The 16,675-nt window shown below is 51.1% G+C and overlaps 2 protein-coding genes across 2 annotated transcripts in view; both read left to right on the top strand.

Annotated features, from left to right (window-relative positions):
• The window catches only part of LOC126943321 (leukocyte immunoglobulin-like receptor subfamily B member 5), a 51,630-nt gene extending 37,930 nt beyond the window's left edge, over nt 1-13,700 (top strand). The window contains exons 7-11 of the mRNA XM_050771902.1: nt 11,321-11,371; nt 12,542-12,658; nt 12,938-13,013; nt 13,094-13,131; nt 13,360-13,700. Coding sequence (XP_050627859.1) covers nt 11,321-11,371; nt 12,542-12,658; nt 12,938-13,013; nt 13,094-13,131; nt 13,360-13,688 — 611 coding nt within the window. The 3' untranslated portion in view covers nt 13,689-13,700. The remainder of the gene's footprint in view (nt 1-11,320; nt 11,372-12,541; nt 12,659-12,937; nt 13,014-13,093; nt 13,132-13,359) is intronic.
• On the top strand, nt 8,377-11,110 carry LOC126943330 (leukocyte immunoglobulin-like receptor subfamily A member 6). Its single transcript, XM_050771925.1, is given in 9 exon segments — nt 8,377-8,591; nt 8,757-8,792; nt 8,976-9,260; nt 9,407-9,709; nt 10,153-10,281; nt 10,284-10,307; nt 10,310-10,447; nt 10,699-11,058; nt 11,061-11,110. Coding segments are annotated over 9 exon segments (1,359 nt in total). The 5' UTR covers nt 8,377-8,557.
• Nucleotides 13,701-16,675: the final 2,975 nt, after the last annotated feature.

The raw sequence follows: 16,675 nt of genomic DNA, 5'->3' as shown, positions 1-16,675 counted from the left end.
ATGGATTTGTGTCTGGGGTCTGTGTTCCATTCCATTGACCTATGTGTCTGCTTTTATGCCACTACCATGCTGTTTTGGTTACTATAGCTCTGTAGTATAATTTGAAATCAGGTAATGTTGTGCCTCCAGTTTTATTATTTTTGCTTAGGATAGCTTTGATTATTCTGGGGGTTTTGTGATTCATACATTTTAGGATATTTTTTTCTATTTGTGGGAAGAATGTCATTGGCATTTTTTTTTTTTTTTTTTTTTTTTTTTTTTTTTGAGACGGAGTCTCGCTCTGTCGCCCAGGCTGGAGTGCAGTGGCCGGATCTCAGCTCACTACAAGCTCCGCCTCCCGGGTTCACGCCATTCTCCTGCCTCAGCCTCCCGAGTAGCTGGGACTACAGGCGCCCGCCACCTCGCCCGGCTAGTTTTTTGTATTTTATAGTAGAGACGGGGTTTCACCGGGTTAGCCAGGATGGTCTCGATCTCATGACCTTGTGATCCACCCATCTCGGCCTCCCAAAGTGCTGGGATTACAGGCTTGAGCCACCGCGCCCGGCCTGTCATTGGCATTTGATATGCATTGCATTTAATCTGTAGATTGCTTTGGGTACTATGGACATTCTAACAATATTGGTTCTTCCAATCCATGAACATGGAATATTTTTCCATTTTGTGGTGTCCTCTTCAATTTCTTTCATCAGTGTTTTATAGTTTTCATTATAGTGATCTTTTACTTCTTTGGTTAAGTCATTTCCTAGGTACTTAATTTTACGTCTGGATATTGTAAATGAGATGAGCTTTTATTCTTTTTCAGGTTGTTAACTGTTGATATATAGAAATACTTCTGATTTCTTTTTTTTTTTTTTTTTTTTTTTGATGGAGTCTCGCTCTGTTGCCCAGGCTGGAGTGCAGTGGCACGATCTTGGCTCACTGCAACCTCTGACCCCTGTGTTCAAGTGATTCTCCTGCCTCAGCCTCCCAAGTAGCTGGGATTACAGGCGCCCACCACTGTGCCTGGCTAATTTTTATATTTTTAGTAGAGATGGGGTTTCACCATCTTGGCCAGGCTGGTCTTGAACTCCTGACCTCGTGATCCACCTGCCTTAGCCTCCCAAAGTGCTGGGATTACAGGCATGAGCCACTGTGCTTGGCTAGCAATGCTTCTGATTTCTAAATTTTGATTTTGTATCCTGCAACCTGACTGAATTTATCAGTTCTAATAGTTTTCTTGTGAAGTCTTTAGATATTTCCAAAGATAAGATCATATCATCTGCAAACAATGATAATTTGATTTCTTCTTTCCCAATTTGAATGCCCCTTATGTCTTTCTCTTGTCTGATTGCTCTAGCTAGGACTTCCGGTGCTATGTTGAGTAACAGTGGTGACAGTGGGCATCTTTGTCACATTCCAGATCTAAGAAGAAAGGCTTTCAGTTTTTCCCCATTCTGCAAAATACTAGCTGTGGGTCTGTCATATATGGCTTTTATTATGTTGAGGTATGTTTCAACTATCCCCAGTTTTTTAAGGGTTTTTATTGTAAGGGATGTTGAAATTTACTAAGTGCTTTTTCAGCATCAATTGAAAGGATCATATGGTTTTTATCCTTCATTCTGTTGTTATGATGTATTACATTAATTGATTTGCATGTGTTGAACGATCCTTGCATCCCAGGGATTAAATCCCACCTGATCATGTTGAATGATGTTTCTCATATATTGTTGAATTTGGTTTGCTAGTATTTTGTTGAGGATTTTTGCATCAATATTCATCAGAGATCTTGCTTGTAGTTTTCTTGTTTTGATGTGCCTTTGTGTACTTTTAGTATTAGGGTGATATGGCCTTGTAGAATGAGTTCGGAAGTATTCCCTCCTCTATTATTCAGAATGGTTTGAGTAGCATTGATTTTATTTATTCTATAAATGTTTTGTAGAATTCAGCAGTGAAGCCATCAGGTCCCAGGCTTTTCTTTACTGGGAGACTTTTCATTACAGCTTCCATCTCATTACTTGTTATTGGTCTCTTCAGATTTCTTCCCGGTTCAATCATGGTAGGTTGTGTGTGTCTGGGAATTTGTTCATTTCCTCTAGATTTTCCATGTTATTATTACTTTCTCAAATATTTGGTAGAAATCAACAGTGTACCCATTCAGGCCAGATTTCCCTATGGAAAGATTTCTGAGTGTAGGTTGAATTTCTTTTTTTTTTTTTTTTTTTTCTGTTTTTGATGGAGTCTCCCTCTGTCACCTAGGCTAGAATTCAGTGATGTGATCTCGGCTCACTGCAGCCTCCACCTCCCGGGTTCAAATGGTTCTTTTGCCTCACCCTCTTGAGTAGCTGGGATTACAGGCATGCGCCACTTCGCCTGGGTAATTTTTGTATTTTTAGTAGAGGCGGGATTTCACCATGTTAGCCAGACTGGTCTTGAATTCCTGACCTCAGGTGATCTGCCCGCCTCAGCCTCCCAAAGTGCTAGAATTAAAGGTGTGAGCCACTGCACCCAGCCAGTTGAATTTCTTTAATAAAAATAGGAAATGTTACACTATATATTTGTTCTTGAGTAAATTTTGGTAGTTTGTATACTTCAAGATATTTTCTATTAAATGTAAGTTGTAGAACATCTTAGCATAGATTTCTAGTTTTGGTTCACTAGTCCTTTTATGTCTGTAGGACTGGTAGTGGTGCTTCTTTCCAACTTGGTTTGGTAATTGTTGTGCTCTCTCTCTCTCTCTCTCTCACTCTCTTTTTACATCCTGCAGATGTTCATATGTTATAATTTCATTGACTTTTTTTGTTAATGTTCTATCAGTTTAATGTTGTGTGATTCTATAACACAATGAATATTTGTTTTTGTTTTTGCAGTGGAGTCTTTCTTGCCTAGGCTAGAGTGCAGTGGCATGATCTCAGCTCACTGCAACTTCCACTTACCGGGTTCAAGTGAATCTCCTGTCTCAGCCTCCCGAGTCATTGAAAATACAGGTGTGTGCCACCATACTCAAATAATTTTTGCATTTTCAGTAGAGACAGAGTTTCACCATGTTGGCCAGGCTGGTCTCAAAGTCCTGACCTCAAATGATCCACCTGCCTCAGCCTCCCAAAGTGCTGGGATTACAGGCATGAGCCACCACACCCAGCCAAAACCCATCAATATTTAGAATGCTATTTGTTTCCAAAGTATTGCTTTTTCTCCAAATGTCTTCTTATTGTTGGCTGCTAATTTAATGGAACTTCTAATCAGGAAACGTTACCTGTAGTAACAGTTTGGATGCTTACTTTGTTGTCTAAAAATGATAGATATGGCCGGGCACAGTGGCTCACACCTGTAATCCCACCACTTTGGGAAGCTAAGGTGGGCGGATCATGAAGTCGGGAGATCGAGACCATCCGGGCCAACATGGTGAAACCCTGTCTCTACTAAAAATACAAAAAAATTATCTGGATGTGGTGGCGGGTGCCTGTAATCCTAGCTACTCAGGAGGCTGAGGCAGGAGAATCGCTTGAACCCAGAAGGCAGAGATTGCAGTGAGCCGAGATCGCGCCACTGTGCTCCAGCCTGGCGACAGAGCAAGACTTCGTTTCAAAAAAAAAAAAGATAGATACTTTTGATCAATATGTTTTCATAAGTAAGTATTCCTGGCCTCACACGGTGGCTCACACCAGTAATCCCAACACTTTGGAAGGCCAAGGTTGCCAGGTCCCGTGAGCCCAGGAGTTTGAGACCAGCCTGGGCAACATAGCGAAACCACGTCTCTACAAAAAATACATATTAAAACAATTTAGCTGGGCAAGGTGGCATGATCCTGTAGTCCCAGCTACTCAGGAGATGGTTGTGGGAGATCCACCTAGGCCTGGGGAGGTCGAGGCTGCAGTGAGCTGGGATAGTGCCATTGTATTTCAGATGGAGCAACAGAGAGAGACCTTGTTTCAAAAATAAATATATAAAGAAATACACTTTCCCACTTTGTTGTTATATGTATATTCCAGAAATGTTTCTATACAAACGTACATAATACATAAACAATCGAAACATCATATATAAGCATCAGATTGAACATTTGTGCCATTCAACTTTCACAAATATTTTGTTCACTTAATCTATCAAAGTCTGATCAGTATTTCTTCAAATCCTCCATTGTGTCTCAATTGAAGCTTTGTAAATTTTAAGGACATGTGGTTGGTTGAGTGAAAGTGTATAACTTTCTCTTCTTCACAGACTGTTGATTTAAAAGTATGAAATATCCACTATTTTTCTTTTCAGAGGCTGTTTGTGTTAGTATTGGTTTGCTATTGCTGCCATAACAAATTACTACATATTGAGCAGCTTCAGCAACACAAACTCATTATCTCACAGTTCTGAATATCAGAATTCTGAAGAGGTCTTTTAGGACAAAATCAAGGCCATGACGTGGCTGCATTCCTTTCTGGAGGCTCCAGAGACGTGAATCCATTTCCTTGCTCTTTCAGATTCTTAGTAGAAATGTATATACTTGTATATACACAGATTACAGATAGATCTATGCTTACTAGTTTTTCGAATGTACTGTTGATTTATTTTATTCACAGTAGCATCTCATCTTCTCCATTTGGGATTCATTATTCCACTCCCTGATTTACATCATTAGTATGGCTTTCAGAAAGAGCCCAGATGCAAACATATCTGCAGCCTTGCAGCTCCAGCGATGCCTGGCTCTGTCTCTCTCCTCTCTTTCTCTGTGTCTCCTTCTGTCTGTCCCCAATATCTCTCTCTCCTTCTCTGTCTCTCCATCTCTCTCTGTCTGTCTCAATCTCTCTCTCTGTTATTATCGTGGTACCTGATAAAAGGACACTGAAAACGCCCTTCTTATTCCTCATAAGACCACCGCCTGACCTGACGACTCACAAATGTCCCGAGTCTCCTTGTGTTTTAGGATTTATCCAGAGCTGACTCTGAAACTTAGTCCTTTAATAATAACGAGGCCAGGTTGCAGTGAGCCAAGATCGCACCATTGCACTCCAGGCTGGACAACAAGAGTGAAATTCCATCTCAAAAACTAATAATAAATAATAATAAATAATACTTATAATAGTAATAACTAGGCCCAGCACAGAACTCTGTCCTCACAATTAAGCCCTTGTGGTTGTTTCTCCTGTATCTTCTGGGGCTGCTGTTTGCTTTTTCAAACTCCAGTCCCGATGAGCTTGTCATTCATTCAAGGGTCATTTACATTTTCTCTGGTAGTTTTAGGATTATTTTAAATTGATGCCTCATGTTTTTCACTTTACCATGATCGAGATATTAAATTTAGTTATCAACTGATGTTTTCTCTTCAGTTCTATAAAAATTTCAACCATTAGCTCTTCATGCATATCGTGAACTCACATCCTTCTTCCTTCTTTCTGAAACCGTGACAGACACGTTCTTTCTTCTCATTCCACTTCCTGTATATATTAATCTTTTCTATTGTTCAATTTCTGTTCTTTCCATGATACGGTATGGAAAATTTTTTTTTTTTTTTTTTTTTTTTTTTGACGTCGCTCTGTCTTGTCTCCGTTTCTCGTATCTCTTGTTCCCCAAATTCCCACCCCTCCTCCAGTCTCGCTCTGTCGCCCAGGCTGGAGTGCAGTGGCCGGATCTCAGCTCACTGCAAGCTCCGCCTCCCGGGTTCACGCCATTCTCCTGCCTCAGCCTCCCGAGTAGCTAGGACTACAGGCGCCGCCACCTCGCCCGGCTAGTTTTTTTTGTATTTTTAGTAGAGACGGGGTTTCACCGTGTTAGCCAGGATGGTCTCATCTCCTGACCTCGTGATCCACCCGTCTCGGCCTCCCAAAGTGCTGGGATTACAGGCTTGAGCCACCGCGCCTGGCCACGGTATGGAAAATTTAATGAACATTTTATCCTAATGTATATATTTACTATTTCAGCTGTCTTGTCCTGGATTAAATTATGTTTCTGATTTGTTATGTTTGCATAGTAGGTATATACGGCTAGTAAACTACTTTTTTTTTTTTTTTTTTGAGACACAGTTTCGCTTTTTTTTTTTTTTTTTTTTTGAGACGGAGTCTCGCTCTGTCACCCAGGCTGGAGTGCAGTGGTGCAATCTCGGCTCACTGCAAGCTCCGCCTCCCAGGTTCACACCATTCCCCTGCCTTGGCCTCCCGAGTAGCTGGCACTACAGGCGCCCGCCACAACGCCCGGCTAATTTTTGTATTTTTAGTAGAGACGGGATTTTAGCGTGTTAGCCAGGATGGTCTCGATCTCCTGACCTGGTGATCCGCCCGCCTCAACCTCCCAAAGTGCTGGGATTATAGGTGTGAGGCACTGCACCCGGCCCACAGTTTCCCTCTTGTCCCAGCTGAAGAGCATTGGCGTGATCTCAGCACACTGCAGCCTCCACCTCCCAGGTTCAAGAGATTCTACTGCCTCAGCCTCCCGAATAGCTGGGATTATAGGCACTCACCACCACGCCTAGATAATTTTTTATATTTTTATTAGAGATGGGGTTTCACCATGTTAACCAGGCTGGTCTCGAACTCCTAGCCTCGAGTGATCTGCCCGCATCTGCCTCCCAAAGTGCTGGGATTACAGGCATGAGCTACCACGCCCAGATAAATTCCTTTTTAATGGTGTTAATTTAATATAGTTTTTCAGCTTCACAATGTCTACCTAATGCATTTCGACAACGTTCCTCATATGGTTGTCATTCCTGTGGGGCGGCTCTCCTCCCACGCACCTGGCCTTTCATAAAGGGTTTCTCCCACAGCTGTCCAGGCATCAGCCTGATGAAGGGGATTGTTGCCGCTGCTCCTGCCCCACTCTCCCAAACTTAGCGTCAGCTCAAGATTGTGCCCGGCAGGGATGGGACCAACGCCAGCCTCACACTCACCTGTGGGGCAGACGCCCATGTCTGAGCACCGTGGACTGAATCTGTTTCTCACACACAGGGGAGGGGCTGAGAGCTGAGTGTGGACTCCAGTGAGTGAGCAGAGACCCTCCCCGTGCCTGTTCACACACACACGGGAGGGGGAGCCACAGCTTCCAGCCCCACCCAGAGCCCTGACCCCTCCCTGCCTGGGAGGACCCAGGGTTCCTCTTCTGTCCCACACGGAGGTGGGAACCTCCTCCTCCCTAGTGACCCTGGGTGGTCCCGGACACCTGTGGCCACTCAGCTTTGAACTCTGTTCATTGCAGGGGACGCGTCTCAATGTTGGGAACTTTTCTTTCTCTTTCTGGGTCTGTGGCTGTGGTGATCTGCATATTTCAGATGCATCACAAGCAGCACTTCTTGGTGTTTGCAGCCGATGTCGGCTCTTGAGTGAGGGCGTCAATCATCCTCCTCGACTGTGGAACCCGACACCAGGATCCTCTCCTGTCCCACCCTTCAGTCTGAACTGGTCTGGACCAGGATCCTCTCCTGTCCCACCCTTCAGTCTGAACTGGTCTGGAAATCCACCACGGCTGAGCCTCCCGTGTCCTGGGCACCACAGACCCCACAGCCACTGTGATGAGTGGGGTTCATGACAACAGACTTGGAGGTGACATTAATGTCCAAGGTCACATAAACCCTGGATGATAATCAGGAATTAATAATAATTAATAATTATTATTATTATAAATAATAATTAATAATCAGCTCCCCTCCCCCAGAATCAGATTACAGATTACAATGAAACATATATATATATATAAAATTTCTCTATCCCCTCTATTTCTCCTTTTCAGACAGGATCTTGCTCTGTCACCAGGCTGGAATGCCGAGGGGTGATCACAGCTCCCTGCAGCCTCCGCCTCCCAGGCCCAAGTGATCCTCCCACCTCAGCCTCCCGAGTAGCAGGGACCACAGGCATGAGCCTCCATGCCCAACTCACTTTTTTCTTTTCTGTAGAGACAGGATCACAGTATGTTGTCCAGGACTATCTGAAGCTCCTGGCCTCAAGCCATCACCCGCCTCAGCCTCCTGAAGTGCTGGGATTCCAGGCGTGAGCCACCACTGTAGACCCTGCATTTCTCTTCTGTGTTCACTGCCACACGCAGCTCAGCCTGGGCTGCACAGCCCGGTGTCAGGTGCGTCTCTGCGGACCTGGGTCTGCCTGCAGCATGGACCTGCATCTTCCCCGAAGCATCTCCAGGGCTGGAGAGACGACTGCCGTGGTAAGGACCCCGCGACGCTGAGCCGATGGACGGGCCGAAGGAGGGAGGGAGACCCCATGGGGAGGCTCTGAGAGGGAAGAGGAGCCCACGGTCACCCTCGCCTGAAAGGGGCTGACTGAGGAAGTCACCGGGTCTATTTGCTGCTGTGTCCCGGCCCTCAGTGAGATAAAGATAAATCAGGCAGACAGTGACCCAGGGGCAAGGAGACCCCATTTCTCTCTGAAATGTCTGCAGAGAGCCTGATGCCCGCCCCCACCTCAGCCCTGGGGAAATGAGAGCCAGGCTCCTGGGGAGGGCAGTTCCCCTTCCTGTGGGCTGAGGATGAGACAATCCCATAACAAGAAGGACCCAGCCTCTGAGCGGCCACACCCTGTGTGTGTCTCTGTCCTGCCAGCACCGAGGGTTCATCCATCTGCAGAGCCCGGGGTCACTGGGAAGAGACGCCATGACCCCCGCCCTCACAGCCCTGCTCTGCCTCGGTGAGATTTCCAGATGGGGAGGGGGAGATCCGAGTCTTGGAGGGACCCCACCCCACACACACAAGCCCTAGGTCCATCAGGAGACCTCAAAAGCTCAGGAGGCACCAGGGCAGGGAGGGTCTGCTCAGGCTTCAGGGGCAAATCTCACAGGGAACTCTCTTCCAGGGCTGAGTCTGGACACCGGGACCCGTGTGCAGGCAGGTGAGTCTGTCCCCAGCTGTCCCAGGTCCCTCCTCCTCACTAGGGACAGGGGCCACACATGGGCAGCTGGGGGAGGAGACCGCAGTTCTGGGTGACTGATGGCGATGACGGGGGGTCCTGGGGCTGGGAGCTGGGATCTGAGTGTGGGAACGTCTTGGGATCCAGCTTCTGATTTCCTTCCAGGGTCCCTCCCCAAACCCACCCTCTGGGCTGAGCCTGGCTCTGTGATCATCTGGGGGAGCCCCGTGACCATCTGGTGTCGGGGGACCCTGGAGGCCCAGGAGTACCGTCTGGATAAAGAGGGAATCCCAGAGCCCTGGGACAGACAGAAACCACTGGAGCCCAGGAACAAGGCCAGATACTCCATCCCATACATGACAGAGCGCTATGCAGGGAGATTTCGCTGTCACTATTACAGCCCTACGGGCTGGTCAGAGCGCAGTGACCCCCTGGAGCTGGTGGTGACAGGTGAGAGGACACTCAGGGGTCCCAGCCCCAGGCTCTGCCCTCAGGAAGGGGGTCGGCTCTCAGGGGCGTCTCCCTCTCACAGTCCAGCCCTGGGGATGATGTGGGAGGTGGGAGCCCATTAAACACGGTGCCTCCTTCTCTCCTAGGAGTCTACAGCAAACCCACCCTCTCAGCCCTGCCCAGCCCTGTGGTGGCCTCAGGAGGGAACATGACCCTCCAATGTGGCTCACAGCGGGGATATCACCATTTTGTTCTGATGAAGGAAGGAGAACACAGGCTCTCCCGGACCCTGGACTCACAGCAGCTCCACAGTGGGTGGTACCAGGCCCTGTTCCCTGTGGGCCCCGTGACCCCCAGCCACAGGTGGACGTTCAGATGCTATGGATACTACAGCAACACCCCCCAGGTGTGGTCCCACCCCAGTGACCCCCTGGAGATTCTGGCCTCAGGTGAGGGACCACGGCCTTCTCTAATCCACTTTCGGGGCAGCTGACAGGCTTGGGGAGTTTGGCTGGTGACTGACTCTGGAAAGGACCCAGAGTGATGTGTGGACAGACGGGCTGCAGGCGTGAGGGAGACCCCATGGGGAGGCTCTGGCATGGGAGGAGGAGGCCTCGGCCACCCTCACCTGGAAGGGGAGAACTCCGGAAGGCACCGGTGTGTTTGCTGTGAGGTCCCGGCTCTCAGGGAGAGGAGGAAGGATCAGGCACAGGGGCCAGGGCTAGGGAGACCCCACTCCTCGGAAGTGACTCCAAGACAGCCCCGGGTGAGAAGGAGACCCTGGGGTCAGAGACTCAGAGTGAGAGACAGTGAGACCTGCAGGGCCAGGACAGGAGAAGGAAGGGGCGGGGAGGAACCAGCCCTCTGAGTCCAGGCTCCTCTTTCCCTCCAGGCGTGTCTAGGAAGCCCTCCCTCCTGACCCTGCAGGGCCCTGTCGTGGCCCCTGGAGAGACCCTGACCCTGCAGTGTGGCTCTGATGTCGGCTACGACAGATTTGCTCTGTACAAGGAGGGGGAACGTGACTCCTCCAGTGCCCTGGTCAGCAGCCCAGGCTGGGCTCTCCCAGGCCAACTTCACCCTGGGCCCTGTGAGGGGCTCCCACGGGGGCCAGTACAGATGCTACGGTGCACACAACCTCTCCTCCGAGTGGTCGGCCCCCAGTGACCCCCTGGACATCCTGATCGCAAGTGAGGAGCCCAGCGGGTTCAGTCAGGGACCCAGGCTCTGCACAGGCCCTGCCAGGGGAACCCAGGTGGTGATGGCTGGGATGAGGGGCGGGGGTCCCAAGGGAGGAAGAGACAGAGACAAGGGATGGGTGGGGAGGGGGAGACTCAGAGAAAACAAAGACAGAGAAACTAAGTGTCCTAGGGAGAGGCCTGGGGAGGTGTCAGCTCAGAACAAGGTGGGGCAGCCCCTCACCCATCCTTCTTCTCTCCAGGACAGTTCTATGACACGGTCTCCCTCTCGGTGCAGCCGGGTCCCACGGTGGCCTCAGGAGAGAACGTGACCCTGCTGTGTCAGTCATGGGGGCAGTTCCACACTTTCCTTCTGACCAAGGAGGGGGCAGCCCATCCCCCGCTGCGTCTGAGATCAAAGTACCGAGCTCATAAGTACCAGGCTGAATTCCCCATGGGTCCTGTGACGTCAGCCCATGGGGGGACCTACAGGTGCTACGGCTCAGACAGCTACAGCCCCCACCTGCTGTCTGTCCCCAGTGACCCCCTGGAGCTCGTGGTCTCAGGTGAGGGCCCTGACCCTGTCCTCTCTGAGCTCAAAGGCTCAGTTCCGGCCCAGCCTCCAGGAGAGTTCTCGGCTGGGATGGACCAAGGGAGGCTGTGAGGGAGGCTTAGCCAGAGGGGACGCAGCCCTCAGAGGGGAGGAGGCCAACAGGGGTTCTCCTAGGCATGGCCACCCATTCTCCTTGCCTGGCATGCAGAAGGTACGAGGTGGGCAGAGGAATGGTTCCCGGGGATCCACTGGGCGGATGAGGAGAGTGGGAGTGGAAGGGTGCACTCCATGGACGGCCCCAGCCCCTCACCCTCCTATTGTGCTCCTTGCAGGACCCTCAGGGGGCTCCAGCCCCCCACCCACAGGGCCGCGCTCCACAGTTGGTGAGTCACTGAGCCCTCTTGGGGAGCGTGGCCTCCCCCAGGGCAGTCTGAGTCTCCCAAAGGATCCCATTCCCCTCCCCTCAAGGACAGGCTTGTGTCCCAGGGACTCTGAGGCTGGGCTGGTGAGGAGTAGGGGGTTCGAGGCAGAGGGAGGTGTTGGGGCCCAGCTGGGGGAGGAGCCAGGCTGATATAGGGGAGCAGGGCAGCCCCAGCTCTCACCTCTCTGTCCTGACCCAGGAGGCCTTGAGGACCAGCCCCTCAACCCCTCAGGGTCAAGCCCCCAGAGTGGTGAGTGGGGGCTCTGAGAGGAGGGTGGGCGGGGTCCTGGGGAGGCAGAGGTGGGTTCTGTCCTAGGTTCAGGCGCCTCTGGAGATGGTGACGTGGACAGGCCCCTCCGCTGCCTGTCCTCCAGGTTAAAGGAAAGAAGCCCGGGGCCGGGCACGGTGGCTCAAGCCTGTAATCCCAGCACTTTGGAGGCCGAGGCGGGTAGCACAAGGTCAGGAGATCGAGACTATCCTGGCTAACAGGCCCCCGTCTCTACTAAAAATACAAAAAACTGCCGGGCGTGGGCGGCGCAGTTCAGCTACTTGGGAGGCTGAGGCAGGAGAATGGCAAGTTGCAGTGAAGATCGGCAGAGGGCGACAGAGCGAGACTCCGTCTCAAAAAAAAAAAAAAAAAAAAAAAAAAAAAAAAAAAAAGGGCGGGTGGGAATGTTCCTTTCAGCTCTGACTCCCAGCTGTGGCCTCCTGGGAGAGGAGAACTCCCAGGGAAACCTCCCAGACCCGATTCCACAGGGGCTTGTCCTGTCCCTCCTGCAGCAGTGACGGTGACCTGGGGCAGGGGAGGGGAGCAGCGCCGTGGTTCAGGACAGTCAGGCTCTTCCCTGCAGCTCCAGGGCTCAGCTCTGGTGCAGGGAACAAGGGCTGCAGGTCAGACTCCCGGGTTCCCTTCCCAGCTCTGCCGCTTCCTGGCTGGGGGTCCTGGGGCAGGCGATTCCCCTCTCTGAGCCTCAGTTTGTGCATCTGTGAAATGGGTTGTGGGGGCGGCAATTCCACGTTGCACAACTGCTTGTAAGGGTTGGAGGTCTTGAAGGAAAGACCTGGCACGCGCCTGCACACAGTAGGTGCTCATATCAATGACGTCATTCCCACTCCTGTTATCATGCTCAAGGTCTGGGAAGATACCTGGAGGCTTTGATTGGGGTCTTGGTGGCCTTCGTCCTGCTGCTTTTCCTCCTCCTCTTCCTCGTCCTCCGACGTCAGCGTCAGAGCAAACACAAGAAATCAGGTGAGTAGGGAAGTGGGGACCCCATGGGCCGACGGAGGGTGCACCAGCCAGAGGGAACCCAAACTCACGGGGGTGTCAGTTTAGAAAACCAGTTCCAGGGAAACGTAATGTCAGCACACATTTACAAACTTCAGTATTCATGGAGTTTTTTCTATCTCATAAAATATTTGTAACATCTATGCAGGAATATTTTTAGTTTTCCTTCTTCCCCTCAAGTTGCATGTGTAGAATGGGGGTTCTAATGTTTCCAGCGCTGAGACTCTGTCCATCTTCACCCAGACCAGAGAAAGACTGATTTCCAGCGTCCTGCAGGGGCTGCGGAGCCAGAGCCCAAGAACAGGGGCCTGCTGAGGAGGTAATTCTGCCTGAAGACCCCAGACTCCCACCCACCACAGCCCATATACTGCCCCTCACACTCCGTGTGTCCTCCCCCAGGTCCAGTGCAGCTGCTGACGTCCAGGAAGAAAACCTCTGTAAGAAAAAGAGAAGGGACAAATGGGGGTGCTGGGAAGACCCAAAATTTCAGTAGCAACAGGGAGGGGCTGGGAAGGGTCTGGGGCTCTGTGGAAGATGGTCTCGCCCCCCACTGTGGGACCTCCCTGGATCTCAGTGGCCCTAGTGGGAGCTGGGCAGGGGCCAGCAGGACTGAGAGCTCTCAGGGATCCTTCCCAGGAGACGAAGCCCTTGCTCTGTCCCAGCAGATGCTGCCATGAAGGACACACAGCCTGAGGACAGGGTGGAGCTGGACAGTCAGGTGAGACCCCCCCCCTGTCCCGGGCACCAAAGGCCTCCTGGTGCCAGATCTAATCCTGCAGGACTTCTCCGTCCTCTTTCCCCGGTTCTCAGCATCATCACGGTGGACCCCTCCTTGTCCAGCACGCTGCCTCCCGCCTGCTGTGACCTCACTCTCTCCTGCTGTCCTGGGACCTCGCGGGCCTCCTCCCGGGTCCCCTTCCTGCTTCTCCTCCTCTGTTTGGCCGTCTGGTGGTTAGAGCGCTCCCCAGGCCTCAGGAGGATGAGGAATAGATGAACCACCCCGGTCCCCTGGGCTCCCTTCATTCATTCATCCAGCGAGTGTTCCCAGGGAGCTCACTGTGGATCAGGCTCCCTGTGAGAGCTGCAGACACAGCAGGGAGCAGAGCCGCCCCCGCCTCTGAGCTCACCTCGTGGTGGGAGACAAAATGCAAATAAATGCAGTGTCCAGGAGTGCAACGTGCTGTAAGAAACATAAACCAGGGAAAGGGCAGAGAGTGTGGGGCAGTGGGGCCAGTCTGAATGTAAGGGGAGGGCTGTCTGCTCAGCTGTCATCTGAGAAGGCTGGACGGAGGGGGCCACAGGATCCTCTAATGGACGAGCCCCTGCAGGCAGAGGAAACAGCCGTGCAAAGGCCCCGAGGCAGCAGCGAGCTCTTGCAGGAAGGCGGGCTTTAGGCTGCAGCCAAATGGGCAAGGTCAGAGTGAGGAGGAGAGGCCAGAACCACAGGGAGGGAGCGGCCAGACCTCCCACGGCCTTCGGGCATCCCTGAGATTCCATCAGGAAAGGGATGTAATCAGATCACCCTGGGAACAGTGAGGAAAATTGACTCCAGGGGGTCAGGGGGACTCAAGGACACCCCCCACCAGTGTCTTTCTCCAGCAGAGGCCACACGATGAAGACCCCCAGGCAGTGACATACGCCCGGGTGAAACACTCCGGACCTAGGAGAGAAATGGCCTCCCCTCCCTCCCCACTGTCCGAGGAATTCCTGGACACAAAGGACACACAGGCGGAAGAGGACAGGCAGATGGACACTGAGGCTGGTCCTTTCCTCTCCAGGCCCCCAGCCCTCCCCCACCCCCATCACGTTCCTTCCCTCTCACTCTCCCCCACTGCAGGCTGCTGCATCTGAAGACCCCCAGGATGTGACCTACGCCCAGCTGCAGAGCTTGACCCTCAGACGGGAGGCAACTGAACCTCCTCCATCCCAGGAAGGGGAACCTCCAGCTGAGCCCAGCGTCTACGCCACCCTGGCCATCCACTAGCCCGGAGGGGACCCAGATCCCACACTCAGCAGGAGACTCGGGACTGCTGAAGGCACGGGAGCTGCCCCCAGTGGACACCAGTGAACCCCAGTCAGCCTGGACCCCTAACACAGACCACGAGGAGACGCTGGGAACTTGTGGGACTCACCAAAGATGACTAATATCGTCGCATTTTGGAAATAAAGCAACAGACTTCTCAATAATCAATGAGTTAATAAGAAAAAAAAAAAAAAAAAAAAAACAGACATAAAGGCCAGGTGTGACACTCGGGAGGCCGAGTCGGGAGGATTCCTTGAACACAAGAGGTTCAGGCTGCCGAGGCTGCAGTGAGCTATGACTGTGCCACTGCACTCCAGCCTGTGTGACAGAGGGAGACAAAAAAAAGTGAGTGAGTGAATGTTTTAAATTCAATGATAATGTCAATATTACACATCGAACTTATGAAATGGGAAAATTAAGAAGCATAGCCAGGTGCAGTGGCTCATGTCTATAATCCCAATACTTTGGGAGGGTCAGTGGGGAGGATGGCTCGAGCTCGGGAGTTCGAGTCAGTCTGAACAGCATAGTGAGACCCCATCTCTACAAAAAATAAAACTAGTCCGGCCTGGCGGCGCACACCTGTAGTCCCAGCTACTTGAGAGGCTGAGGCGGGAGAATCACTTTGGGCACAGGAGGTCGAGGCTGCAGTGAGCCAAGATGGTACCACAGCACTTCAGCCTGAGCAACAGTGAGACCCTGTCTCAAAAAAAATAAACCAAAACAATTAAAAGGCCAGTGAAATTACCTGTTGATTAGTGTTTGCATAATACATTTTTCATCCGTCTGCTTTTTTAATGTGATAAAATATAAACAACAGGCCGGGCGCGGTGGCTCACACCTGTAATCCCAGCACTTTGGGAGGCTGAGGAGGGTGGATCACAAGGTCAGGAGTTCAAGACTAGTCTGGCCAGGATGGTGAAACCCCGTCTCTACTAAAAATACAAAAATTAGCCCGGTGTGGTGGCAGGCGCCTGTAATCCCAGCTACTCGGGATGCTGAGGCAGACAATTGCTTGAACCCGGGAGGCAGAGGTTGTAGTGAGCCAAGATCACACCACTGCACTCCAGCCTAGGCAACAAGAGCGAAACTCCATCTCAAAAAAAAAATCCAATCTTGTAATCTCTTTTAGATCACTTATATTTAATGTAATCACTGATGGCATTACAATCATGTGTCACTGAATGACAGGGATATGTTCTGAGAATCCATCATTAAAAAATTTTGGCTGGGCATGATGGCTCACTCCTGTAATCCCAGAACTTTGGGAGGCCAAGATGGGTGGATCACCAGAGGTCAGGAGGTCGAGACCAGCCTGCTCAACATGGTGAAACCCTGTCTCTACTAAAAATACAAAAATTAGCCAGGCATCGTGGTGTGCACCTGTAATCCCAGCTACTTGGGAAGCTGAGGCAGGAGAACCTGGGAGGCGGAGGTTGCAGTGAGCCAAAATCGTGCCATTTCACTCCAGCCTGGGAGACAGAGTGAGACTCCATCTCAAAAAAAAAAAAAATTCACTATTGTGTGAACATCATAGAGTGTACTTACAATTACACAAACCTACGTGGTATAACCTACTACATACATAGGCTATACCATCACATACGCAATGTGTAGCGGATCGAAACATCGTTCTGCAGCACCTGACTGTGCTCAGGCTTGCCTTTTTGTCTCCTGTTTTTTGTTGTTTCCCCTTTGCTGCCTACTCTTGGTTTTTTAGAAATATTTTTAGTTTTGGCCGGGCGCGGTGGCTCAAGCCTGTAATCCCAGCACTTTGGGAGGCTGAGACGGGCGGATCACGAGGTCAGGAGATCGAGACCATCCTGGATAACCCGGTGAAACCCCGTCTCTACTAAAAAGCACAAAAAACTAGCTGGGCGAGGTGGCGGGTGCCTGTAGTCCCAGCTACTCGGGAGGCTGAGGCAGGAGAATGGTGTGAACCTGGGAGGCGGAGCTTGCAG

Source organism: Macaca thibetana, chromosome 19 (genome assembly GCF_024542745.1).
Source record: "Macaca thibetana thibetana isolate TM-01 chromosome 19, ASM2454274v1, whole genome shotgun sequence".
In the NCBI taxonomy this organism is placed as follows: Eukaryota; Metazoa; Chordata; class Mammalia; order Primates; family Cercopithecidae; genus Macaca; species Macaca thibetana.
The sequence above is the reverse complement of the archived record's forward strand: the minus strand, read 5'-3'. Positions and strand labels throughout refer to the sequence as shown.